This window comes from Parasteatoda tepidariorum, chromosome X1, assembly GCF_043381705.1.
Source record: "Parasteatoda tepidariorum isolate YZ-2023 chromosome X1, CAS_Ptep_4.0, whole genome shotgun sequence".
NCBI lineage: Eukaryota > Metazoa > Arthropoda > Arachnida > Araneae > Theridiidae > Parasteatoda > Parasteatoda tepidariorum.
Window position 1 is genome coordinate 44,227,864 of NC_092214.1, and position 27,005 is coordinate 44,254,868.

At 27.4% G+C, this 27,005-nt stretch overlaps 1 protein-coding gene across 9 annotated transcripts in view; it reads left to right on the plus strand.

The window, feature by feature from the left end:
• Positions 1-25,867, plus strand: part of LOC107447993 (liprin-beta-1) — a 79,005-nt gene extending 53,138 nt beyond the window's left edge. For 3 of the 9 annotated variants that reach the window (XM_016063064.3, XM_016063063.3, XM_016063059.3), the window contains 17 exons: positions 1,590-1,721; positions 4,109-4,214; positions 6,352-6,413; positions 9,129-9,213; positions 9,410-9,489; positions 9,569-9,760; positions 10,876-11,185; positions 13,598-13,730; positions 13,802-13,921; positions 16,672-16,813; positions 18,446-18,655; positions 18,768-18,896; positions 22,057-22,185; positions 22,262-22,441; positions 22,530-22,721; positions 23,413-23,463; positions 24,895-25,867. In XM_016063064.3, the coding sequence (XP_015918550.1) occupies positions 1,590-1,721; positions 4,109-4,214; positions 6,352-6,413; positions 9,129-9,213; positions 9,410-9,489; positions 9,569-9,760; positions 10,876-11,185; positions 13,598-13,730; positions 13,802-13,921; positions 16,672-16,813; positions 18,446-18,655; positions 18,768-18,896; positions 22,057-22,185; positions 22,262-22,441; positions 22,530-22,721; positions 23,413-23,463; positions 24,895-24,945 (2,304 nt within the window). In that variant the 3' untranslated portion in view covers positions 24,946-25,867. The remainder of the gene's footprint in view (positions 1-1,589; positions 1,722-4,108; positions 4,215-6,351; positions 6,414-9,128; positions 9,214-9,409; positions 9,490-9,568; positions 9,761-10,875; positions 11,186-13,597; positions 13,731-13,801; positions 13,922-16,671; positions 16,814-18,445; positions 18,656-18,767; positions 18,897-22,056; positions 22,186-22,261; positions 22,442-22,529; positions 22,722-23,412; positions 23,464-24,894) is intronic. The other 6 variants (XM_071187507.1, XM_071187506.1, XM_016063060.3 and 3 more) reach the window with 3 other exon arrangements.
• Positions 25,868-27,005: the final 1,138 nt, after the last annotated feature.

Genomic DNA, 27,005 nt, shown 5'->3' on the forward strand with positions numbered 1-27,005 from the left:
CTTTTCAATGATAAATACAGTAAAACCACCTGCACTTGACTGGCAATGAACGTGGTAAACTCCCGTCTAAATTTCGATTAAAAAAATTTCTGTGCCTAGTAAAAAGAACCATAAATCAGAATTAAATTATTCAAATAACATATATCCTACAACGACTCTGTTTTTTTTTTTTTTAATTATTACATCACGACAATAAAATATAAGCGAGACAATTAAAATTCTTATATTGAAAAATAAGACTTGAATGAAACGTTTTATTTAAAATTTATATGTATTTAAAAGAGATTTGTAATCTAATAAACACAAAATGTTCTTTTAGGTTTCTCCCTATATTACTGATCAAGTCTTAGAAGTTATTAAAAATTAACCACAACCTATTCTTATTTATTTTTCTCAAATATCGGAAAACATCTCTACATTTTTCATCCTACCTCCCATTCATTGATCATTTACTCCTCCCTAACTGTAAAATGACTGTAGTTTTAATTTTATAAAATGGTAAAAGTTATGAAATAGTAGTTATAAAATAGTTGTGTAGTATTTATAAAATTGTAAATTTAAAGTAAATATGTATTTTGATTTGAAGTTTTCAATGGGAAAAAAATAATCATAAAAAATTGTTAAGATTTGCCTGTGGCTAATACTTTTGAAATTTTGGCTAATACTTTTGATACTTGGCTAATTTACTGCTAATAATTAAGTCCTTAATGCAGACTTTATATATGTTATATATTTACAGAAAGACAGCAATATATTACTCAGTAATTTATCAAGATAAATTAAACTTATTTATGCTTTGCTTTTTTAGACACTTGATGATTCAAAAACAAGTTTAGCAGTAAAATAATATGTATCATTTCTCGTTGTATGTCGAAAAAGAATGTTAAACTTTTATATGAGTGTCGAAAGAAATTTTTTAAAATCTAAAACTTCAGTGTTTATTTTTACTTTTAAAAATAATAATAATAATTTAAAGCTCATTGAGATTTTATAATTACTGTTATGTATGTATTAAATGTAAAAGCATTCGTAAATAATAAGCATGCAAAATTGAAGTTAAAAATTAAACAAAGTAATGTAATTTAAAAGTGTAATTAATGTAAGTTAAAAAAATTTAATGTGTTTTGGTCACAAAAATAACAGATTTATTCATATTGTTGATAAATTTTCATTTTTGGAATTAGGATATTTTTAAACAGCATTTGAGTTTTGTAAGAAAGTATAAAAACATTGCTTATACAAGGTTTAGATGAAATCCAAAAAGCCTTCTTAAATTGATTATCAAATGAGAAATTCTAAACTCACACATCATATTAATTGATATATGTTGCAGAAATATATTCAAATGTAAATGTAATGTAAAACTCATAAATATTAAGTATTCTGTGGATAGAAGTTGTATTTTAGTGAGCCAACTAAATTTCAATGCAAGATTTTAAAACAAAACATTAAATAAAATCAAAAATATTTCTTGAAAAGAGAAAATTCAAAAGAAATTCAGCAGAAACAAATTTGAAGGCTACATGTAAGCTCTTGTATATTTACTTTACTAAGAATAATATCCTAACTTTTTTTTAACTATGTTTCAGGAAGTCTTAGCTCGATCTGCTGTTGAAAATAGCAAACTTGAACTAATTACTGAACTTTCTAATCTGAGATTAAGGCTTACTGCTGCTGAAAGAGACCGTAAAGAGAGTGATGAAAAATGCAGAAAATTAGAAGTAATTTTTAGTTTGTTTTTATTGTGTTTTTTAAAGAAAAGTTTTTTTTATATTGCTTTAAAATGGTTATAAAAATTTAAATATAGCAATTGTTACTTTAATTTTTAAGCCTGATTTTTAATCTTAAAATAATTATCTCTCATATTCTTAAACTAGTAAATTTTAAAAATTTTATAGGAGGAGTTTTGTGCCTTGGGACATTAACAACTTTAGAATTATTTTTATATCTTATTATGACCTTAAATAATCAATAACAGCAGAGCAAAATTTGCACCCAGTGGAATGAACTAATGTATTAAAGAAAGAAAAATAATCTCTTAGAATGAAAGAGAGAAAATTACTTTAATTAAAATTAATTTTCATTTTCTGATTATGAATTATGAAACTATTCAGCTGAATTTCATTTAGAGATTAAAGAGATTTTTAATGTTTTAGTTATGAGAGAAAATTATAGTTCATTTAAATTTACAATTTTTATTTTATTTAAAGTTGATGATTTTACGATAGGAAAGCAAAGCATGCTGTACCTTGAGATATGTCCTAAGATACAATTTATACATAGTTTTTATTTGTTTCAATATCTTTAGGAATGTGTTCTAATATTTTAAATGCATTTAATGTTATATGCTGTATGTATATTTCAGTTTAATGTATTTTATAATATTTTTTTTATTTATCTTATTTACATATTATGAATTTGTTAGTAGTGAACTTGTTCTCCAACATTAAACTTTAATCTGTGCATTTTAGTTTACTAATTTATTTTCTGATGCAGTTCTCTTCTTTCTCCTTCAACCAAATTAAATTCCTTAATTTAAGTAGCGTCCCGCAGTGGACTGATCGTTAAGACACAGTTTGCAGCAGATCACCGAAGTCAAGCATCACTGGCTGCGGTCAGTGTACGGGTGGGTGACTACTTGCATCAGTCTGCGTAGGGACCGAGGGTGTGCGGTATTGGTCCTCGTTAAACTGTTCTACCGTAAAGTGCTCGACTTCGCGTGCAGGTCGTTGGGCTACAGCAGCAGGGCTGCCATCCCCTCTGCAGAGGATCAAAATTGTGATGGCTTGTCTTCGGATCATCCTCAGGGATGTTTCCCAGACCGTCGCCAATAGCCCATTGTGCAGCTCTAGTGCGACCTAAAGTAACTACAACAACAAATTAATTTAAGTAACTATTAATAAATATTCCATTTAATTTAAAACACTTTTAAAAGTTTCAGCTATGTTCTTCTACCACTAAGAAATAATAATTTCTGCATTATTAATATTCACCATTCTTGTTGCAATAAATTCTAAAGGAACTTATACTAAAGAGCCAAATCACTATAACCACCTACTCAATATCATGTTATACCACCTTTTCCTTAAAAAAACTGCAACTTTCCTTGGAGCGGATATTGCAAGTTTGTGCTAGATAACTGGAGACAGATTGTACCAAATGTCTAAGCAGCGGTCATGCTAAGTCGAGATATTCTGGCATGGTGGTATTTTATTTCTGAGCTGCTTTTCTATAACTTCCTAATTGTGCTTATTGATTGGAATTCATCATTATACTCTCTGAACCACTCCAACAGAGTATAAGCCTAGTGAATTTAGGCATTGTCTAGCTGGAAGACTCTATTTCCAGTTGAAAAAAACAGATGCCAAGTATGAGTATCATGAAAGAATGCAGCAATTTTTGCAAAAAAAATTTTTGGGGTATTATTTTTGTCCAGTGGACCATTTTACGATTAAATGTTCGCGTCATATTTTTCAATTTCAATGTATTTGATTCAATATAGTGTATCCAATGTTAATTCTGTCGCTAAGTTTCACTTTATTGTTTAAATTGGGGTTGGGAGATTTTAGATGTGAGACAAACTTTGGCAGTTGTAGCGATGAGCTTTATGCTTTGAAAATGAATATTTTTTCTCAATTACTTCATTTTAAGCCATAGAGATAACAGCTAAAACTGTCTTAATATGCCATGTCTCTAATATGTCTTTGAGTTATTGTTAGGCCATGATACAGCTTGGACTATATTGCTGTTGAGTAAATATGTTGTAATATTTAGTACCAAATGGAGCTCAAAATATCACATTATTTTAGATTGTTTTATAGATAATAAATAAAAAGTGTCTAATTTTTTGAAAAATATCTTTTGATTGGTATGTTTCATTTGGATTTTAAAAGTTTCTCAGAATTTGGCCTTCAGAATAGCTTTTATGAAGTCAGATGCAATGGTATTAACTTTATTTTTATTTCAATACTAAATCAGGTTTGGGTAATTTTTACTGATTTGAATTTAATTTTAAAAAATGTCTGTTTTGTTTGCTTAAATTTTAGATCTTCATTTAATTTTTAATTACAATTCTGTATACATTTGTAAATGTATGTTTTGGTTTTAGAGTGAAATTTATGCTACTAAGGCACGTCTTATTGAATTAGAGACTGAGTATGCTCTTTTAAAAGGAAGAATACCAAAAAATGGACCCACTATCTCTATTGATGACAGTAAGTAGTAATTGTGTTTAAAATTTATGTTTTTTAGATTTGTATATTGCAATTGAAAATCATAATATTAAAATTCAAAAGCATTGAAAAAATATTTTAAATTGCATGTACATTCATTGTATTTTTTGCTCTAAAATTTAATGTTCCTTAATATCATGTATGTAACAAATTTTTAAAAACTAAGAAATCCTTTCTCTTTTTGCTCTTGTCAAATCTTGAACAGTTGCCATTGTGCATTTAAGCTCTTTTTTGTACTTCATACCTATTTATTAATTTGTGTTTACCAATAAAAGTTACACTCAAATATTTATTTATTTATTTTGAAAAGCTTGTGTTTTTTTGTTAAAAAAGTCAAACTTTAGGATATTTTTATAAAATTGATTATTTTTGTATTATTTAATGTAGTTTTATACAAAATTTTAATTTTTTTTTAGTAGTTTACATTTTATTTCGGTTTTAGTTATCTGTATTTTCCTAAATAAATGTATACATTTATATCTAAATTATTTGTACAAATATTATTTATAGTTTTCTGAGTAGTATTTTAATTTAAGGATAGGGTTATTTAAAAAAAAAGAAATATTTCTTTGCAAAATATTAATTTAAAAATGCTAATTTAAAAAATTATTTCACCTATTACTTTCTTTGAATATTGATTCATAGTAAATTTGGAAATTAATTTCGCTTTGAATACCTCCCATAATGCAATAATTTCTTAAACTGTAAAATTTAATAATAAAATAATAACTAATATTTTACACTTAAGTTATCAAAATGTAAAGAATGAACAAATTACTTTGTTATAAAATGTTACACTATTGAAAATTCATAAGGCTTTATCTTTTTCGAAATTCATAAGTCTTTATCTTTTAAGGTTTTCAATTATGAAAACCTTATATTTCAAAGTACACTTCCAGTTAAAAATGTTGAAAAAGCTTTATAAAATTTTTTAATTGTATACAACTTTTTATTAAACTGCATATGATACTTTATTGAATTGTTTATAATGTGGTATTAAATTTTGTATAATTCTAAATTAATTTATAAATCAAGATTGATTGTAAAAAAAATTCTCAATTGAAAATTTAGTTTTTTTTCCAAAAATTAAACTAATAATTTTGTGATGACATATATAAAAATAAGATATGCACTAAAAATAATTTGGAAATACCTTTAACATATTACCTGAGAGCTGTCTTGAATATTCATACTATTTCATTCATACTTGAGTATTCATATTATTTTATTGTGAAAATTAATATGCTATTTGTAATTGTGAATGCCATATGTTATTTGAAGTTGTGATTATAATTATTGTGTAATTTGTTAATTCAATTGTATTTTAAAAATATGATTATGATACTTTAATAGTTTGTTATACAATTCTAACTACTTTACTTTTAAACATTGAAAGAAGCTATTAAATGTTCTGATTTCTTAAGAAATTTATTAAATTTATTTTTCTTTGAAACTGCTTTTTCAATTTTTATTTGTTTAAAAAATAAGTATTAAATTGCTTCAAAATTAATACTGTTACTTAAACTATATTGAAATGTTTGATTATTTTTAAAAAATTATTTTAATAACAGTTCTTTATGAAAATGAGTTTCTTCCACTTGTGCTTGAAAAAAAACATTTTTCTCCCACTGCAGTTTTTTCACTCTGACTGACACTTGCCTTCCTTATTAATAATACTTTTAATTTATACTTAAAATTGAAAGTTATGTTGTTGCTAATGTCATTTTTTGCTAGTTATTTGATAATAGACACACTAATATATTTTTTATTAATATGCATTTAAAATAGATGTTTAGGTTTGTCAAAGTATCATTTGGACATATAATCTTATAATCTATATATCTCTTAATAAAGTGCCTAACAAATCATGTAAAAAGTTTAAGATTTTTTCGAGGCCTTATGTTTTTACTGCTAAATTAATTTAAACCCTTCCTATTCTAAAATTTAATTTTCTTGTTCAACATACATTTCATGGGCTGTGATGTAAATTTATTTTGGATTAAATTTTTTTTGCCTTATTAATAAAATTTAATGTCAGACTTAAATACAGTCTAGTCCTTTTCAAATAATGTCTGAATAAAATTATTTTTGTGTAACATTTTGCATAATTTTTTTTTAGTTAGTGATAACAAGAAATACAAGACTGTTCTTGATTCCATAAATGTATCAAATGAAGAAAAGGTATTTTTAAAGTTTATGTTTATTAGAAATATTTCATATTAAATGTGCTAATATGAGGACATATCAATACAGGGTTGGCTTTTTGTAGGCCGAAACTGGTTTTTGCCATGCCCGTGGCAGAAACCGGCAAGAACTGGCAGAAACTAAAAAATGTCTATATCAGTTCTAGTAATGGCTTAATGACATTTTGTTTAAGTAAACTGAAAAATTTAACTCCATGTAACTGTAACAAACTTTTTAATTCATTGTTTGTAAATATATATTATTTTGTTTATATTAAATATAAAAAGTGCAGTATATCAAATATTTATATAAGATAAAGAATAAAGTGATGTAATAATAAATATAAATACTAGATTTTAGTTTATTTTATTAAACTCTGAAATTCAGTAATTATTATCATTTAACTCTTAACATAACTGAATAGAGCTTTTATAAATAGTTTTTTTTTTCTTTTCAAGACATAATTTGCATTCCAACAATTCAATTATTATAATAGTAACGGTTTTAATCTTTGCTGTATGTAAGAGAAACTGCATCAAAACTTGTCTTTTGTTATAGATTACTGCAGAGTGCAAGCAATGCAATATTTGTTTTAAATAGTGATAATTTTGTAAATAAATTGTACTTTGTTTAACATTTAATTGTTTTTTCTATGAATTATCTATTGTATGTCTATCTCAGTACTTTTATGTCATTTTCTGAATTTCTGCCAGTTTCTGCCACAAATGTTGCTGAAAAGGGTTTCTGCCATACCAGTTTTAACCGGTTTCTACCAGTGGTTGTAACCACCACGGCAGAAACTTGCCAGCCTTGTATCAATAAGTAATGCACATCTCAATTTTTAAAGTGGGAAAAAGTAAAACTTAAAATGAGTGGATGAGTTTAGTCAAAAAAGTTTGATCTAGAAGTCCAGCGTCTTCAATCTGTGCATTTGTGAATGAAATAAAATGATATTGGAAAATTTTATATGAATCTTCATGGAACATTATTCAAGAGAAGCTAGGGTACATTAAAATTTGCTGGGTATAAAAATAGTTGTATTAGAACGAAACACTGGAAGACCAGAATTTTTAAATTGATCTATTTTTGCAACAAATACTTCAACTGGCATGGCAGTCATGCAAAAAAGCACGAAATTAGCAATATATTCATTTATGTTTCCTCTTGGTTAAAGCTGTTCTTTCTATTTTATTTTTCATTTCAGATTATGTGCATTACTTAGTAATATGCCTTGTATTTTTTAATGATTTTTTTAAAATTAGCTTAACTTTTTTCTTACCAAATTGAGATCTGTATATTTTTTTAAAAATATGATTCATTAATTTATTTTTCAATAACGTAGTTTATAACAGATATATGCTCTAAACGAATAATCAAAAAAAAATCTGTCATGAGTTGTACCAGAATGTCATTAGATTTTTTAATAAGTTTTTTTATTGTCTGGTCAGATAACAGACTTTAGACTTAAAAGTGTTTTTGTTTGTTTTTAAACTGTTTCCTATTGGAAGCATTAACCATTCTTTTGACTGGAGCATTCCAGAAATTCTATAAACATTCTTCATACTGATGATAGTGTGATATATATATATATGTATATACCAAATGATGGATCTTTTAAAATATCAAATTTGTAATTAGTACTAGATTCATTTATTTATCAAATTTAAAGTGTTTTCAATATCTAAAGTAAAGTTCATACATTTAAATCTTAACAATGTATATGTTTTGTTTGCATTTTTTTTCCTTCATAATTAGTGGTATGTGCTAGATTTTATAATTCCAAAATATATATTAAAAAAATATTTTTTGTATTAAAATTTTTATTTCAAAAGTAAATTTATGTTTGAAATAATATTGTAATTAAAATTTAATAAAAATAGACATGAATATCTTTGAATTTTCTGGCCAAATAGGGCAAAGTGGAATATTCACTACAGGAAGAACAACATAAAAAATGTAAGAAAATGTTATTTTGTCAGGTTTGATTTTTATGCTATTTTAAAAAGCATATTTTATTGATGATCCCTATGGACAAATCAGAGTACTACCTTTTAAATAATTTAATGACCTCAAACATGTTTATGCTATTTATATATATTTTTTAAGACAGAGGTAAAGCATATTGGACACTAGATTTTTAACTATAATTTTTATTTTCATCTAAAATATAACATGATTTATTTCAAAATGTTAAATTTATGAAGTTTTTTTTTTTTTTTTGCTATCAGTTATATCGATATAATTTTACTTTATGTATTATTTTCATCATGGGCTGTATTTTCCAGTAATTTTTTTTTTCTCTGTTACCCACCTATGCATGCTCATTGAACTTTTAGGAATTGTCCTTCATTTTATTTAGCTGTAAAATATTTAGTTTATGAATATGAAAACTTCTTTTGGTCAAGGTTTGAAATTTATCAATACATTCAAGTTTTTTATTATTTAATGTGTAAAGTATTGAAAACTTGTTCGATATCTAAATAAATGTATATTTTTACTCTTGGAATGGGTGAAATTATCTTACAGCTTGATGAAAAGTGTGTGCGACAAAAGTCCATTTGAATTCCCACTCTAAAACAGATATAAACATAATGTGATATAAACCACGTTCATTTGTAAAATATTAAAGCAATTTTAAGTAACTTTTTTTATGTTATTTATGTTTCTTTGTATTATGTTTATACTATGAGTCTTGTAATGTATATTTTATAGGACCAAAAATTAGATGACTTGCGCTCATCATTGACAAAATACAAAAAATTGCAAGATATTGTGCTTTCTGGTCATACTAGAAAAGGTTTGCTTATTTTAAATAATATTTCTTCTAAAAATTTATCAATATGATTTTTAATGTGTTCTATAAATAATAATAAAGTTAGAATATCATTAGAATTTGTTAAAAGAGACTGCTTTAACTACCTTCGAAGTATTTCTATTTTTAAAATTTCTCTATATTTAAGAAGTAGATTTTTTAATTATTCTTTAATTTACAGTTGCTGATATTTCATCACATGAAACCCATGGACTTTATCCTGATTCCATATTATGCTCACTTAGTAATGACAGCTATAAAGTAAGAAACTATTTTGCTCTTGATCATATTTATTTCATTAAACAATGTTTCATTCCTTAAATAAAAAATGTTCTTCTAGAAACATTTGAATGATATCAATAACTTAAATGCTGGAAAATACTCTACATTGCCTTCAACTTCTTCTATTCCAAAGCATATTAATCAATCAGGTCAATCCCAGACTTTAAATTCAGCAAATGTGTCATGCCTCTCTCCCATCTCATCTTCATTTCACAAGTCTAATAGTTTAGAGAACATTAGTTCTACAACGGTAAGTAACCTATTGTGAAATATATTTTTATAAAGTTAACTGCAGTTTTGTTTCCACATATGTTTATTGTAATGTCAATTTTTCAAAATGCTCTGAAAACAATGTTAATAATTCAATGTTACCTAATAATAAATGCATGTAATTTTATACTGTAAAAAAAATTAGAAATAATCTTAATTTTAATTGTGTTTAGCTTTTCAAATTATTGAACATAAAAGAAATTTTTTTTAAAGTAAACAAAATACTATGTGAATTAAGTTTGAAACATTCTAAATTTTTGAAAATTATACAATTCTAACTGAAATATAAACTTGCACTTCAAACGATGTTTAAAATTTATAACAGAATGTAGAAAAGAAATTGAAAAACCTCCAAAATAAAGCAAGGAAAAAAAACTATATGTGTATATTAAGTAGGTGATAAATTATCTGCTTCCATCTGTTAATATTTACATTTATAACTTTTTTTTATTGATAAATAAAACAAAGACATTCAAAACAAAAATTCTAGAACAATTAAAGCTTTGAATTACATATGATATAACACCTGCACCAAGTAAAAGTGGTGACCTAATTTGATATCCTTCCTCTTTGTATAATGCAAGATGGGGGGGGGGGGGATTTAACCCCCTTCCCCCATGGATGATTACATGTCCAAAAGGACACCTCATAATTGTTTTTTTATCTCATTTATGATTTTGGCATATTTGACATGCAATAATGCATTAGCAGAATTGCTGGTTCAATTTTTTCCTTTATCTAGCATTTTCCTAAATTTAAATATAAGTATATATGAGAAGTAATAAATGTAAAGAATTGGATTTCACAGATATTGCTCTTTTTTTCCCTTACTTTTTAATTTATGTCGAACAATAATTAAATCTTAGGTTTCCATGAATGTAGACTAATTTTATGTATTTTTCTTCTGCTACTTAAAAAAATCTTGAACTGAAATAATATTGTCTACTTACACTATCTATAATATACCTACATTAACAAAACAAACACATTTGTGCACATTACTTTCACAAAAGAAAATTCTAAAATTTCTGAAAGATAAACTCATTGTTTACTATCTCCAGGGCTTCTATTAATTATTTCTTGTAACCTTTTCAGAATTTTCCATATGTTAATCAATATGATACTTTACCTCGTCAAACAAGTCCTAATGTCTTGCAAGATATTCAATCTCATTTACATGAAGTTGACTTACCACCATTGACCTACCAAATAAATCCACTGAATAAATCATCTGAAAGAGAAAAAGATGATTCAACAGTTTCGTCAGTGCATGAAACAAGCTCAAAATCTTCCAACAGAGGCCGAAAATCTGGTAGTGGCACCTCGAAGAGCTCTGGGGTATCGTTCGGTAAAGGCTTTTTTAAATTAAAATCTGGAAAGCGAAGTTCAAGTGAACCTTATCTAGGTGATGGTTTTGTTTCTAATGTATAGCAGGTTGCTTGCTTCTAAAATGCATGCTGCTCATCTTCAGCCTTAACCGCAGATATAGCTGTAATAACTGCTAAATTAACCTTGTCTATTTTTCTTTTGGCTGCTTAATTATTTATTAGCTTACATCAACAATTTCCTAGTTTTATTTATAATTTTCGAATTATTATAATTTTTTTGTATGGTTTGTTTACATGAAAAATAATCACTACTGTTTTTGTTGTTACAGTAGTATATTTTTATTATTTTTCTTTCTAACTCTCACTCTTAAAAATGAAGAACTTGAATTAAGTACAGAACACTGCAACTAATTTTAAATATTTTAACAATATACTCATGGGAGAAGACTGTTTCAAAAATTTTAATCTAAATAAAAAAATTATATTACTTTTTCTATAGATGCATGTATGATGAAATAAGATTTCATGACCTTTAAGTAGCATATCTCATTCTTGCAAACAAGATATCACCTTCAATTTCATTCCAGTTCATGTGTTAATTTTGAAGCATGTATCCAACTGATGCAATCGTAGTATTTGATTGATTAATTATTAAATACTAACTTTCAGGACCTTTTATAACATGTGCTGCTATTTTGTTCAAAAAAGTTTTTTTTTTTAAATCTACAAGCAATGAATTGAAACTAAATGAATGCTATTTAAGCTTAACCACGCTATTAAGCTCTCTCGCTAAGCCGTGGAAAATTAAATCGCCAGATAGGCTACACCAGCTGATATAAATCTTGCTAACAGTTTTTTAAGCATAAGATCAGGAAACTATTAACAAATTATAATTCTAAATATGCTAATTAGAACTTTCTATTAAAAAATTGAAATCTTAAGGTGAAAAAATTGTGTATTGCAAAAAATTGTTACAATAATGAATTTAACTCTAATAACGTATTTTTTCTAAAAATACAGTTATTGAATTTCTAAGCCTAGGTACTGTTAATTCTAACTACTATTCTAAATTTATTATTTTTTTAGATGAATTCATCATATTACTTATTTATTATATCATTTCAATAAAAGCAATGGCTCTGGCTAGATCTGTGGTTAAAGGCATTGTGCTGTCATTTCAAATTACTGGGGTTTGATCCTCAGTAGCGGTTTGAAGCCCAGCCAGCTTCTGGTCAATGAGTGCTAGCTTATCTGGAAAGTAAAGGCTGCCTGTTTGATCACATTATCACAATCATACAATTGGTCTCTAAATTGTGTGGCCTTAACCTCCATGACCCCAACTCATATTTTTTTTTTAATATTGTAACTCCTTTGCTAATCATAAGGACCTTCAGTAGTCATTAAGCTCACATTTAGTTTCTAAACGATTGTGTACTCTGGATTTTTTTAAATAGGAATGGTTTACTTGACCTGAATTTTTTCTCTGAACAGAATAAAAAATGTAAATTTTTAAAACACAATACATTTTTGAATGGGAATGGTTTACTTAACCTGAATTTTTTCTCTGAACAGAATAAAAAATGTTAATTTTTAAAACACAATACAATTTGGTAGTTCTAGAAAATCTAGAAAATCTAGACTTTCTAGAAAATTAATCTTACTTATAATAAAAAATTTATTTATAAATAAAAGTTTTATTACTTAGTCTAAATCATGCATGGTTATTTATTGAATTTTTAGTTAAAACAATGACATGATGATTTTTTCTTTTGACAACTGTGTGTTAGTTCTGATTTCTGCCAAATTTTAAGCTGGTAGCAAATAGAATGGTTTTCTTCATGTTGTATTAGTAATCAGTGTATAACAGGGAAAATTTTGTACAATTTTGCTGACATGGAATTGTAACACCTGGAGAGTTAAAGGAATTATTTTCTAATATGTAATTTTGCAGTATCATTCATTCTTAATTTAAGATCTAATGTAAAAGTATACAGCAATAGAATTAAGCTAAGAAATATATTAAACTTTGGTAGAAAGATAATTGAAAATGTATTCTATTTTTTTAGAATAAAAAATTTAATAAAATTAATTTCATTTTTTTTTTCGAAAATCATGAGTGTTTAAACTCCATAACATCCCCTTGGAACCTTTTCTCCTAGAAACTTTTAGACTATAAATGAAAATGTACATAATTTAAGTCTGAACAAAATTCTTAAAATAAGCTGTGGAACAAATATTAATTTGATTAATGAAATTCTGAGAAATTCAGCATGTTTTCTGTATTGTAAAATTTATATTAAGAAATGTATTTGTTAGCAAATATGTGATTAAAAATTAAAAAGCACTGCTTCTAATATTTACTTCAGAATGTTATTTGCTTATACTAATAAGAACAATGCAATCTCTGCATCCTTTTTTATATTTTGTGCTATTGCTAATGCAGTAAGCTTTGATATGAAGTTACTCAGATACATACCTGATGGTTTCAGCATCTGAAGAATGTGTTACTATTCCTTCAACAGAAAAAGAAAATGGCGATTACATTGCTCCTCTTACACCTCAGCCTTGCATTATAAAATCAGATAAGGATAAGAACAAGGGACTCTTCAAACTATTTTCAAAGTATATTTTTAGTAAACTTTTTTCTTACATTTTCTTAAAATGCTGATGTTGTAACAGTTATTTCTATTTAGGTGGAAAAAAAGCGGATCTCAAAATATTGATAGGTTAGAAGGAGACTTCAAACGAGGTGGTATCCGAGCTACTGCAGGCCCACGATTAGGTTGGACAAGAGAGGTGGCACAAGAACCAGAGTAAGCTCCTCTTCTGTAATGTGATTGAAATATCTATTAAAGTTTATTTTTTCCTTATTTATTTTATTTAACACTTCAAGATGTGTCAATTAAGTTACTATTTTCATCAGAGAGAACTAATTTCCGAGTCTTCTTAGCCCAAATCTCAACTCCTTGACATATAAATCATCTAATTATAAACACTTGCAGTTATTTTAGTTATTATCTATCTAACACATCGACTGATAAGTTTCCGGTCTGACATACAGATGGCTCCCTAAATGCAGAATTAGTATTTTGTTTAGCAAGTATTAACCTTCAAATAAAAGGTGTCAAAATTTTATAACGATCTGCCAATTGATTTTAAAGTCACAGTGATTTTAATCGAACACCAATTTATAAATTTATACTATTGAAGCAATGGATGAAAAAGAATTTCGTGTTCTTATTAAACATTGTTATTTAATGGAAAAAAACACGGTAGAAACTAAAGCTTGGCTCGATAAGTGTTATCCGGGTTCTTCACCAGGAAAATCGACCATTATTGACTGGTTTGCTGATTTTAAACGTGGTCTTACAAATGTTGAAGATGTGCCATGCTCTGCACGCCCTAAAGATGTGGTTAATCTAGAAAACATAATAAAAGTCCACAAAATTGTTATACAGGGTGGCCACCCACCTTGAAAACCTGGAATTATCAGGGAATTTTTTTTATACTGGAAAAAACCCTTAAAATTCTGGGAAATTTGGATAAAAACCTGGAAAAATCAGGGAATTTTAAAGAAAAGCTGGAAATTTTTTTTTAATTTCATTAATATAAATTATTTGCTAATTTTCTTAATTTAAATTATTTCATCCATTATACCCACTTTTTTTAGACGGAAATGTATCTCCAAGCAGTTGAAATATCAACAACTTAGCAATACTTTGCTTGCATCAAAATTTGCTCCATTACTGCTCTGTTAAACTAGAATGCCACATAAAATTCTCCCACTGTTGCTAAGCGAATGTGGAAACCTTTGACCGCTATGGACTGTTCAATTTAGGAAAGATTGTGGTGGAAGTGGAAGAAGGGATTAGGATATTAGCTTCTGTTTTTAAATTCTGTCCTTGGGCTGAATCCATTTATGGCTTGAGTTTGTTCCAATGATTTTGTGGGAATTTTTTTCCATTTTGACAAAATGTTTTTGTATTTTTAACTTTATAAAATTCTCCAAAAATTAGTTGGTTATAGTTTAATAATAATAATAGATTTTATATTGCACTCTTTTTCTGAAAGCTTTTGTATTCCCATTAAAAGAAATCTGTGAATTATTTTTCTCAGCAAACCAACCAATCACACATTTTTTTTTACAATCGCTAACAGCAATGTTTATTGACAAATTGTTACAATTGTTGCATTAATGCTAATTTTTTCTATTTCATTTTAACCTTTTATAACATATTTTAATTTTGAAAAAAGATTTTTTATAAGAACTAACTAATATTTAATTTAACTCTTTTGTTAGTCAATATATGATTTTTGATTCAAAAATTTGTACCAAAACATTAAAAAATGAATAAAAAATCTTGCCAAATTGTCAAAAAAAAATTTTTTTTCAAGATATGTTAAAAAAATAACATTTTGAATAAAATATTTTATAATATATACACTTTTCTTGCCTACACTTTATTAGAATAAAGAAACTGAAACCTGGAAATTTTAAGATTTTTATCTGGAAAACCTGGAAAAATCAGGGAAATTTGAAATCTTATTTGAGTGGCCACCCTGTTATAGAAAACCGCAAAGTGAAGTTGCATGACATAGCTGATACTCTAAATATATCAAAAGAGCGTGTAGGCTTTATTTTGCACGAACGTTTGTTTATGAGAAAGCTGTTGTCGAAGTGGGTGCCATGTGTGCTAACAGTTGACCAAAAACAATAACGAATTGATGATTCCGAGAGCTGTTGGGCGTTGTGTCAGACACCGCCTATTCACCCGCACCCACCCTATTCACCAGATTTGGCTCCTATTGACTTCGACTTGTTGCAGACTTGAAAAAAATGCTCGCGGGTAAGAGATTCTGCACGATTGAGGAAGTAATTGCCGAAACAAGCGCCTATTTTGAGGCCAAAGATGGTTCTTTTTTAAAGAAAGGTATAGAGATGTTAAAGAGGCGATAGAGTGATTGTATATCTCTTAAAGGAGACTATGTTGATGAATAAATTTGAATTTTACTAAAAAAGTTGTGTTTACTTCATTAGACCGGGAACTCATCAGCCGATGTGTTATTATCTACGTATCGTCACCAAACAGTAAGAATATGAAACTTTTAACAATAATATAAAAAATAAAACAAAGCAAAATTAAAAATTTTTGGGAGTGCTAGATACCAATCTATACTAAAGCAATTTATACTTATAAAGTTTATTTTTTAATAGTTTATTTTGCAATATTTAGGTAAAATTTTTGTTAAAATATTTTCTTTTGTTTTTGAGATTTTTTACCAAATATTAATTAACAATTTATTCAAAAATTAAAATTTTGTTTTAAAAATGTTATAAAGTATAAAACTTCTAACTAGTATTTCTGAAAGAATGTTAAGAAATATGATAAAGCTCTTCTGCTTAAAGATGACATATGGTTAAAATGGCATATAGCTCAGACTTGTAAACTATTTCTTATTATATATTCATAAATACCACTTTCTATATCTCTGAATCTATTATTCTCTGTGTTATATCTTTGATAATACCTTTAAAGATTTCTACTTTATGTCATTGAATTAGGATACCTTTTAACCGTTGGAATACAGATATGATAGTTGATTGGCTTAACAGATTAGGTCTTACTATGTATATTAGTGAATGTCGACGATGGATGTGTAATGGGGATATGCTCTCTAAAGCTTCTGGCAATGATCTTGAAAAAGTAAGTAAAATTTAGTTATTTTACCCAATATAAGTAAACATTGTAGTAATCATGTTTGTTTCACATTCACTATATCTTGCATTTAAATTTTGTTGTGTAATTTTTATTAAATAATAGTCCTGGTTTTTATTTAAAATCAACTATGTAAAGATGCAATCAAATAATAGTAATTCTTTGTTTACATCACTGTAAAGCTAAAAAAATTAATAAAGCTTGAAATAAGCCATAAAATAAGACCTATAAGAATCATTAGTATTGTATTATATAATTTGAGAATATTTAACTTTGTAGCAAAGTATCAAAGCAAAACTATTTTAAATATAATGACGAACTATATCAAATTGTCTAGTGAAAGAAATGATATGACTCTCTTGCCACTACATCAGACCTATTTACTACCTAACTAAAATTGTATAAATGATGTAAAGTAAGTGAGTAGAAAAACTCTAAATTTCTAAGATATTGTACTTATGATAATTTTCTATAAATCATCTTTTAGTAATAGTATAATAAGGAATATTAGATTTTTGCTGTATGGATATTAAAAAAATTATTAAGTTATATTAACAATTGCATAAAGTAAAATTCTTATGCTAATAATGTATACACTTAAAAATAATCTCTCTTTATTCATAAAGTAATTTTTCTTATATGTATTTTTCCTTTTAAATTATGAAAGCTTGTAGCCTTTAATTTGCAGCATTTGTAGTTCTGTTAATATTTATATTGCTTTAAGTGTATCTCTTGGTCTATTTTGTATTTATTATTTTAATGTGTGTTTTAAAAGTGTTTTTAATATATCGCCTATATGTAATAGTTATCTTTTTATCTGTATTATGTTATAGTTATCTGCTGTAAAAATGTGAATAACATAAAAGTCTTAAAAAAATATTTAAAAATTTCGAATTTTTCTTGACTTTATGTGAAAACAAAAATATTTAATTTATCAAAAAATATAAATGTAACGAAATTGTAAATGTTAGGAAATGTTTTAAGAAATGGGATGGAAATTAAAGAGATTTATTGACAAGTTTTGGAAAACACTATTTTCACCATTGAAACTTAAAGAAGTCTTCTTATTTCATATATTAGCAGGACAATGCAATGTAGTCTGCATAGATGCCAAATATTATACTTTTTAAGAAAGACCTTAATGTGTTTAAATTTATTTTAAATTATTCTTTATCTATCTCATTTAAATGAGTACCTACTAATATTTTTAAATAATGTTCTCAAATATACATATAAATGATTTATTTCAAAATATTTTTTAAATGGATAATACTTTTTCAAAAGATTATTTTGACAAATTTTCAATAGATCAATTATTCTATATAAATTTTTTTTAAAATAAATAGCATTACAGTGGAGGCACATATAGTATTTTTCTGTCTACCAACACTTCGAAGTACATTTTATACAATTATAATGTATTTTTTTGAACAAGAAATTTTATTTTCCTTTAATCTTTAGTTTTCGAACACGCTGTTAAACTTTATATTTTTAATAATGTTTAACAAATTATATTAAAGGAAATATAAATGTTTGTATATTTTATTTGTCTCTTCTATGCTATGAAAAGTTTCAACATGAAATATTTTCTCTGGTTTTATGAGACCTTTTTATTTTTAGGAACTCAGCATAAAAAATCCTTTACACAGGAAAAAACTTTTGTTAGCAATTAAAAGCATGTCATCTGCTTCTAGTAATTCACCTGCCACTATAAATAACTTAGATTTTCAGTGGGTAGTGCGTTGGCTAGATGATGTTGGTCTTCCTCAATACAAAGATTCATTTGCAGATGCAAGAGTTGATGGAAGAGTGTTACATTGTCTTACAGTAGTAAATACTAATTTTGATGAACCTTTTATTTTGAAGTTTTTTATCTTTTGCATTTTTAAAATCTTAAACTGTCACAGATTTGTGTAAACTAAATTTGTATTTCAATCTTTAGGATGACTTATTATTCTTAAAAGTCACTAGCCAACTACACCATGTCAGCATTAAAAGAGGCATTCAACTGTTACGTGAAAAAGGGTTTGATCCTCATTGTCTTATTAGACGTTCTCTACCAGATGAAACCGTAAATATGGTTTTTACTCTTAATTATTTTTAATATAATTTGTATTATACTTTCTGTAACTTATATGAGACAATGTCTACACTTTATATGAGACAAGAAAATAGTTTTGTTCTAAAAGTTTTAAATTTTGTGATGCAAATTTGTAAATTTAGGTTTTAAATAGTTTTTTTTTAAAACTAAGCACTTAATCTCATTTCCCTCTGTAAAGTTTAACATTTTCTTATTTGTAAACAAAGGTTATGGTACCATTTTGAAAATTTAATACTTGTTGAAAATATGTTTTAAAAACGTGCCAACTTGGTTAAAAGTATCTTAGGACAAGAAAATTTTAGCAACGCTTCATTTTATAAAACTTGGCCATTTACAGCTATTTGTGAAAATTCATATCTCAAATGCAAAGTGTATGGAGCCTTTTTGTGTTGGACAATTGTAATTGAAGCAAATTTGTATGATTAATTAATGAAGTTTTTATCGTAGCATTAAAAATTTATTCCTGAATTTCCTCCTATGAAAATCAATATTCTACTGCCATTTGTGAAACAATTTACAGTTCAAATGCATAGTGTATTCTACCTTTTAAATAAATAATGAAGTGATTGTCTATATTTTTTGTTTTTTAAGTGGCAGGTTGTACAAACCAGTAGTATACTAACCTTGACAGATGAGAGTCAATAAATTCCTGGAAGTCCGGTTTTAGAGCATTGTTGGAATTAATTAAAAAATTGTCTGAATTGAGGAAGAAGTGTTAGTTATTTGGGGCTTTGTTCTCTAATGAACCATAATTACTTTCACTTTTCTTTATCCGTTAATCACATTTTTCATTAAGTGAAACTTTTAAATTGAAACTGAAACCCAGAATTGGGAACTCAAGCTAAAATCTGTCTATCAAAATTTTAATCCAATAATCTAATTTCTCAAATTAAATCTAGCATATCACTGCACGTTAAAGGTGTGGCTAATTCATTTCTCTGGTGCGATCCAAACTGAACACATCATCTTTCTCTGCAAAAAGACGTGCAGTCCTAACTCTTTATTAATCTTATTATTTTGTGATGTGGTTAATAAATGCTTAATATTTAACCTGAAAACCTTCTGATACTTCAAGTGCACCTACACACTCAATCCCATAGTCTGATGACTATGAATGATGCTGGAAAAGTTTTAATTCCAATTCTTGTAGTGTTCCTGCAATCATTTATGCAGTGCTAAATTATTATGTTGAGGTTGTCATACAGTAAGATAAGAGTTGATCTGTTGACTGATTTAGTATATTTCTATTGTGATCATCTGAGGTGGATCAGTCTGAATGGTGACATTTAATTTTGTGGCAACTTTGTAAGATCAGAGTTGTCTGTACAAAATTTGAGTAAAAAAATTTACACTGTCTGCTACATTAACACCAGAGCCAAATACATTAATGTTTTGTGCAGTTTGCGATGCCATAATTCTATATAAGAAATCATTCTTAATAATAACATATTTCTATCCATTCCATTCGTAAACAAATTAATTTTCAATAATATTTCATAGAGCTTGCAATAATTTTTTTCAACCTATTAACTGGGCATGCCCATTGCAATACTAGTTTGTATATGATGCAATATTTTGTCACACACAAACTACTACCGCAATACGCATGGTGACATTTTTCTTCGTGGAAATTGCTTGATGTGTGAAGATACTGCTTATAACTATGAAGAAAAAATTCTCCATTATGAAGAGGTTGAACAAAAGTGTATTCCTTGGTTAAGCAAGATAAGTCATTTAACCAACAAAGAATAGAATGTTAAAATATTAAGCTAATGTCTAGTAGTAAGCTGTTAATTTTGGAAACATTACTAAGAAAAATTTCTTCATTGATGACCAAATGATATTTTATTCTTAAGTTTATTTTCATATTTAATAAGTCATAATTCTTTTCTCAGTAAACAAAACAGTTAATTCAATATCACAAAATTAGCAGTTGTCAAATGCCATTTTTATAACCTTTCTTTCCATAACAGCTAACTTTTTATTTCTATGCAAGATTGTAACAAACTCTTATTCATTGTCATGACAACCAGATATCAGAAATCTTTTTACTTAATTCCCTTTTGTATACGATATGTCTTATTAGGTATCGTACGATTATCTTAACTTATAGCAAAACTCATTATTGAAACAAATCACCAGTAATTAATCTTGCGCTATGTTCTAAGGCTTTTATACTTTAACTTTGATACTGTAGCTACAAGGGAGCTGATTTGCCTGGTTCCTCAGTCTGACTGTTAAAAGATAATTTAAAATTTAAGCTAGCTTATAAAATCATTCTTGATTATTGAAAGATTGCCACCTGCCATCACAAATGTTTATTTTGTTATCTCTACCAGAAGTAATGTGAATATTTTGTGGTACTACCTATATTTTCTTCAAACTTAGAATGAAATTTTCCTCTTTATCTTGTTAGACTTGTTAGAATTTTTTAAGTTTTTCCTTTATCAATATTTCCAATATAAAGAAAAACAGCTTTGATATCTTCATTTAAAAATCAGTGATTAACTCTTTGAAATACTAGCCTTGACTCAATAATAAACATACCTTATGTAAAGAAATTGTAAAACTGATATGTACTTATGTATTAAATTTTTAATCTTTCTGTTCACTTGATTTATAATTTATAAATCATTGAAACAAAAAATAGGAGAACAAATCATAAGTGAATTATTTTTATCTTATTTATTAATAAATTGTCTTTATTAGTAACATTATTTTAAAGTTTAAAAAATTGGCATTTTGCATTTTTATTACAGTACCAACTTAATGTCTTGAATAATGATTGTAAAAAAATTTAGAAAATAGCGAATGTTAATTATCAATTATTCTCTGTAAAAATCGCATTTTTTCCAGTAACCACTTTTAAAAAATAATGAGAACTTTTTAAGGCTCATAATTAAAGTACAATGTTTTAGAATATATATTTTTTATTCCAATAATTTACTACGAAATTTTGTTTTACATAAGTAGTTCTAATACATGCCTGAAAAGTGGTTATTTATTATAACTTAAGTGCAGTATTTCAAATTAAATCACTGTTAAGTGAAATTAAAAAATGAGACTAAAACCATTCCTTATAGAATTTTAAAATAAAGACATTGAATACTTATGTATATAATCTTTCTAGAGCAAATCTTACACACCTGAACTTGTAGCTTTATGGAGTAACCACAGAGTCATGGAATGGTTGAGAACTGTGGATCTATCAGAGTATGCTCCTAACTTACGTGGTAGTGGAGTTCATGGTGCACTTATAGTAAGTGTCCTTTTATGTTTCTTCTTTTTAATTATTTTCTCATTATCTTGTTCATAATACTCTATTATTTTTTCAGGTATATGAACTAAAATTTAATACAAACTTATTTGCCACACTTCTTAACATTCCACCCACAAAAACTCTTTTACGAAGACATCTTGCTACACATTTTAAGCATATAGTAGGAGATGAATTAATGCAATTGAAACGGGAGAAAGAAACAGAAACTCCTCTTTCTCCTAGTGTTAAAATTAAGGTAGTAAAGTGAATTTTTCTCATGCTAAAGAATGTTTTAATATAAACTAATGTTAATTTAATGCAATTTTTGTAAACTTTTTTTGTAGAGCATTCGTAAGCCACAGTTTGCATTAAAGAAAAAACGCAACAAATCTGATTTTGAAAATGAAGAGTATGTATGTCCTATGGATGTCCCAGTCAGCACTGATGCACCAGTCATTAAATCTGATGGGGATAAATTAGTTGTCCGACGTAATAGTGATCCTTCTCCACAAGAACAAAGGCACATTGAAATACAAGTAATTTCATTGTAATAGAGTAGTTTTTCCAGTTTGCTTTGAAAAATTTTCAATATTATTTTCAGCTTTAGTGGATTTAAATTTACCTTCTTAATATCAGTGTAAGCATATATTTTATAAAATACAATTCAAACCCATAAATATGACTATGTATGTTTCCTCTTTAGTATGAGAAGCTAATAAACATCTCTTAATAATATCTGTCAATCAACTACATAGTGTTTAGGCTACACTAATATTTTATCATTTATTTATAATATTTTTATTATTAAAATTCACCGCAATGACTAAACTATTACATACAATGGATTGTATTGATCACAAAATAATTTTAGATGAAAATATTTTAGTTCTATTGTTTACATTTTATTTATTGAATCATTATAGAAGAACTCCTTTGCTTTAATGACTAGTTTTAACTATTATTTAGTAACTAATGCAGTTGTTTAAATACAGCAATATTCAAAACATGAAGAAAAATGTAAAAATATATGTGTTAACGTTTTTACTTACACTACAATCAAAAAATCAACTTCAAAAAATTAGCCTTTTTTTTAAGACACCCATGGGTATAATCCTTAAGTTCTCTTTAGTTATTGTTGTTTGAAAAACAACATTATAGCCGTATTTGTAAAATTATATTTCCTTTGATCTTTGCAAAAAAATTACTAACTGCAAATTATCTCTACAGGAGGAAAGTGAAAGAATAGATGCAGTCTCTAAAGATATATCTTCCCTTACAGTGAGTAACTTTATTTTGTTTTTCAGAAATTATAACAAAAAATACTTAAAGTAATTTTTTTAATATTCAGTTTAACATGTGTGGCATGTTTTAGTTTTCTTTGGTTATTTTACCTAACTTGTGCATTGTACTAGTATTCATAAGTGCAGTTTCGCGAGGAAAAAATGGGCGTTAGCAAGACACATGGTGCCATCCCAGCAGTTATATTCAGCAACTTGATCGTATTCTTTCAGCCATTATCCAAGATCTTGATTCAATTCTACAGAAAAGCTGGATGGATATCTAATGTGTAGTGTTTTTAGATATTCTGGATCTAAGCCTAGATTCCTTCTTAAATTGCCAGCCAGCTCTGATCCAAAACCCGGCGCCTCCACCAAATAATGTCACATAGAATTAATCTAACGCAGTCTAGAAAGTAAAAGAAATTTATTAAAAAGCTTCAAATGTATAGGGAGCAAAGCATCCAGCATTTTGACTTGAAACACCTAATCTTTTATAGAACTAAATAATTGAACAGGAAATGAGGAGTTAGTACAATCTAGAAGATACAGAAATAATAAATAAAAGCTTATATTATATTTTCATGGAGCTCTAAGGATCGAACTTGGTATCTCTGTCTTGCCAGGACAATGACTCCTACCATTCTGCTACACTGAAACACTTCAATATTGTGGAAATTAGCTTAAAATAACTTCATCTTTTGTGTTATTATTCATAATAGCTAGAAATTTACTGCATTTGTAAAAATTGACTAATTAAATTACTGTTACAGTCACACATTTTTCTTAATTTGTTTAGTTATTAACTATCAAACTGTTATTATTTCATTTAAAGGCCTCATTTGATTATTAATAGTTCAACTACTCTTATTAAAAATGGAGTTAGATTCTCTTTGTTATTTTATTTTATTGAAATTACATACATTTGCTGCCTTGTGTGCTCAATATAGGCTGATAAGTCATTGTCAAGTAGAAAATACAGATAGAACAATTCAGAGAAAGACATCACAAAGAATACATCCAGGATTACAGCGGGATTCGAACCCGCTACCTCCACGCTTAACAGAGCGTTTGGACCGGCGATACCGCGCGGCCAGGGAGGCCCCTCTCTTTGTTCATACAAGTCATTTCTATCTTGTTTTACTCTTCCCCTCCATCTTATTTTATTGTTCAACTTCAGTTTATATCTACTGCCAATTAGAATGCACCACAAATCAGGCGAAATATAAAAATTAATACTCATCAGAATTTAAGACTAAATATCTCAAAATCTCCCCATCTCATTTATCTGAGGTGGAATATGATTTTGATTAGAATAAAGCCTTGTTTTATAGCACAAAATAATCTAAACATTTTTCAAGATTAAGCTATTTTAATTAAAAGTATTATTTATATTTAAGAAATGTGAACTAAAAACAGATTTTACTTCTAGGTTATTCTTCAAGATGAAAATTTGAATGAAGCTCCTTCAACAATAGTTTAAATTCCATTTGTGCCTTCATGATAGTCATAAAAATTTGTTGAAGTGTGCCTTGTGAATGTGTCGGAAAGTATTATATGGATTTTAGTATCGAAGTATTTCAGGTTTTGTCTATATTTGTAGTAAATTGGAATTAAATGTATTTTTAATAAGAAATTTTCATATAAAGTGCAATTATTTTGATAGTCAATGTGCGCCAAATTTTTTTTTAAAAAATTTAGGCTAAAATATATTAATATTTTTTAAAGTAGTATATTTTATATTAAATATTATTGCACATTTTTGCTTTAAAACATGTTTTTAATTCTAAATGAAGGAATGTTAACATGTGGTTTGTATTGGTGATATTGAACTTGTATATTTTTTTAAAGAAAAAATTGCCAATACTTGCCCTAATTACTTTATATAACTTTTACTTGCATACATACTAAAATGAATTCATTAGTCTAATAATTTTTGAGAAAAATTTATATTAATCCTCTACTTTTTTACTGAACTTAATCTTTTACTGGTATCTAAATGAATTTAAATGAATGGATAATTGTTTTTACTTCTAAACAATTTACAGTATGGTTTCATATCTTTATATATGTGTGACTGATAGCTATTGTATTTGATTATGTTATATAATCCAGGGCACTTAAATGAATTTAGCATATATTTGTGTTCATTATCTGTGGTTTTGTTTAGGATTGTGTATTTATTGTGTAACAATTTCTTATATCGATTTTATATACTAAAACTATGTCTACTTAGTTTTAACAAGTGTAATAAACATATCAGTACATTTTTTTATTTTTATGACAAAAATGTATTTGTAAAATTGTTAGTTTTAATATGTGTATTTATCTGTCAATTATTTGACTCTTATGAGAATATAACAAATCTAGTATTTTATTAATCAATAAAATTTTTTGCATTTTTATTAAGATTGTTATTTAATTCCACTTTTATTAAATCTTTTTTAATACTTTTCCTTTATAAGGTTTAGTTTTTTTTAACTAAAGAAATATACTTTGTGAAAAAGTGTTTCTTTAGTAAATATTTAGTATTTTTATTCCAGCAGAATGCTAAGGCTCTTATATTAACTATCATATATTATTTGTTTATCCCCAATTACACTGGTATGCAAAACTTAAGCAACAAGTGGTTTTTCGGCCACAGCTCCCCAACAAAATATAAGATAGCCATGAAATTGCAGTATAATATGCACGTAATTCAGTAGAAAGATTATTTGTATGCAAATTTTAGAAATAAAACGTCGTAGGTGATGTAAGTGTACGTAAACCTTGTGGGTCGGCGCACGCAGGTCAAAGCTGTGATAAAAATTTGAAGAGCACCGTAGTTAAAGACATTCGCTGCAAGTGATTTGTTTTGTGAAACATGTTTTCAAGAAATCATTTAGACGACTTTACTCGAGGAAGAATGATTGGGAAGCTTGAGGAGGGGCGTAGTGTGACCAGTGTCGCCGAAGAGTTCGGGATCAACAAAAGTGTTGCTTCTCGTGCTTGGAATGCCTTTAAAACTACTGGTACAGCTGTTCGGAAGGTTGGTGGTGGCCGTCCAAGAAAACAACACCAAGAGATGACCGTTACATTGTCCTCAAGGTGAAAAGAAACCGTTTTCAGTCAGCGAGCGCCATATCTCAGCAACTGTGCACAGCCACAGGACGACAAGTATCAAGATTTACAGTGGCCAGACGCCTCCACAAAGGTGGTTATTTGCTAGACGTCCTGAACGCTGCATACCTTTAAAATTTAGCCATCGGCGACACCGTTTAGAGTGGTGAAGAGAACACGAAACCTGGACACCTCATCAATGGAGTCGCTTCCTCTTCACAGATGAGAGTCGTTTTAGTGCTACAAGCGATTCTCAACATCAGTTGATCTGGAGAGAGGTTGGAGCTCGATTTCATCCCAATAACATCGCGGAAAGAGATCGTTACGGTGGTCGTGGAGTTGTCGTCTGGGGTAGCATTATGTTGAACGGGCGGACTGAGCTTCAGATCTTCGACCGAGGTTCTGTAACTGGAGACCGCTACTGCAATGAAGTAATCCTACCCT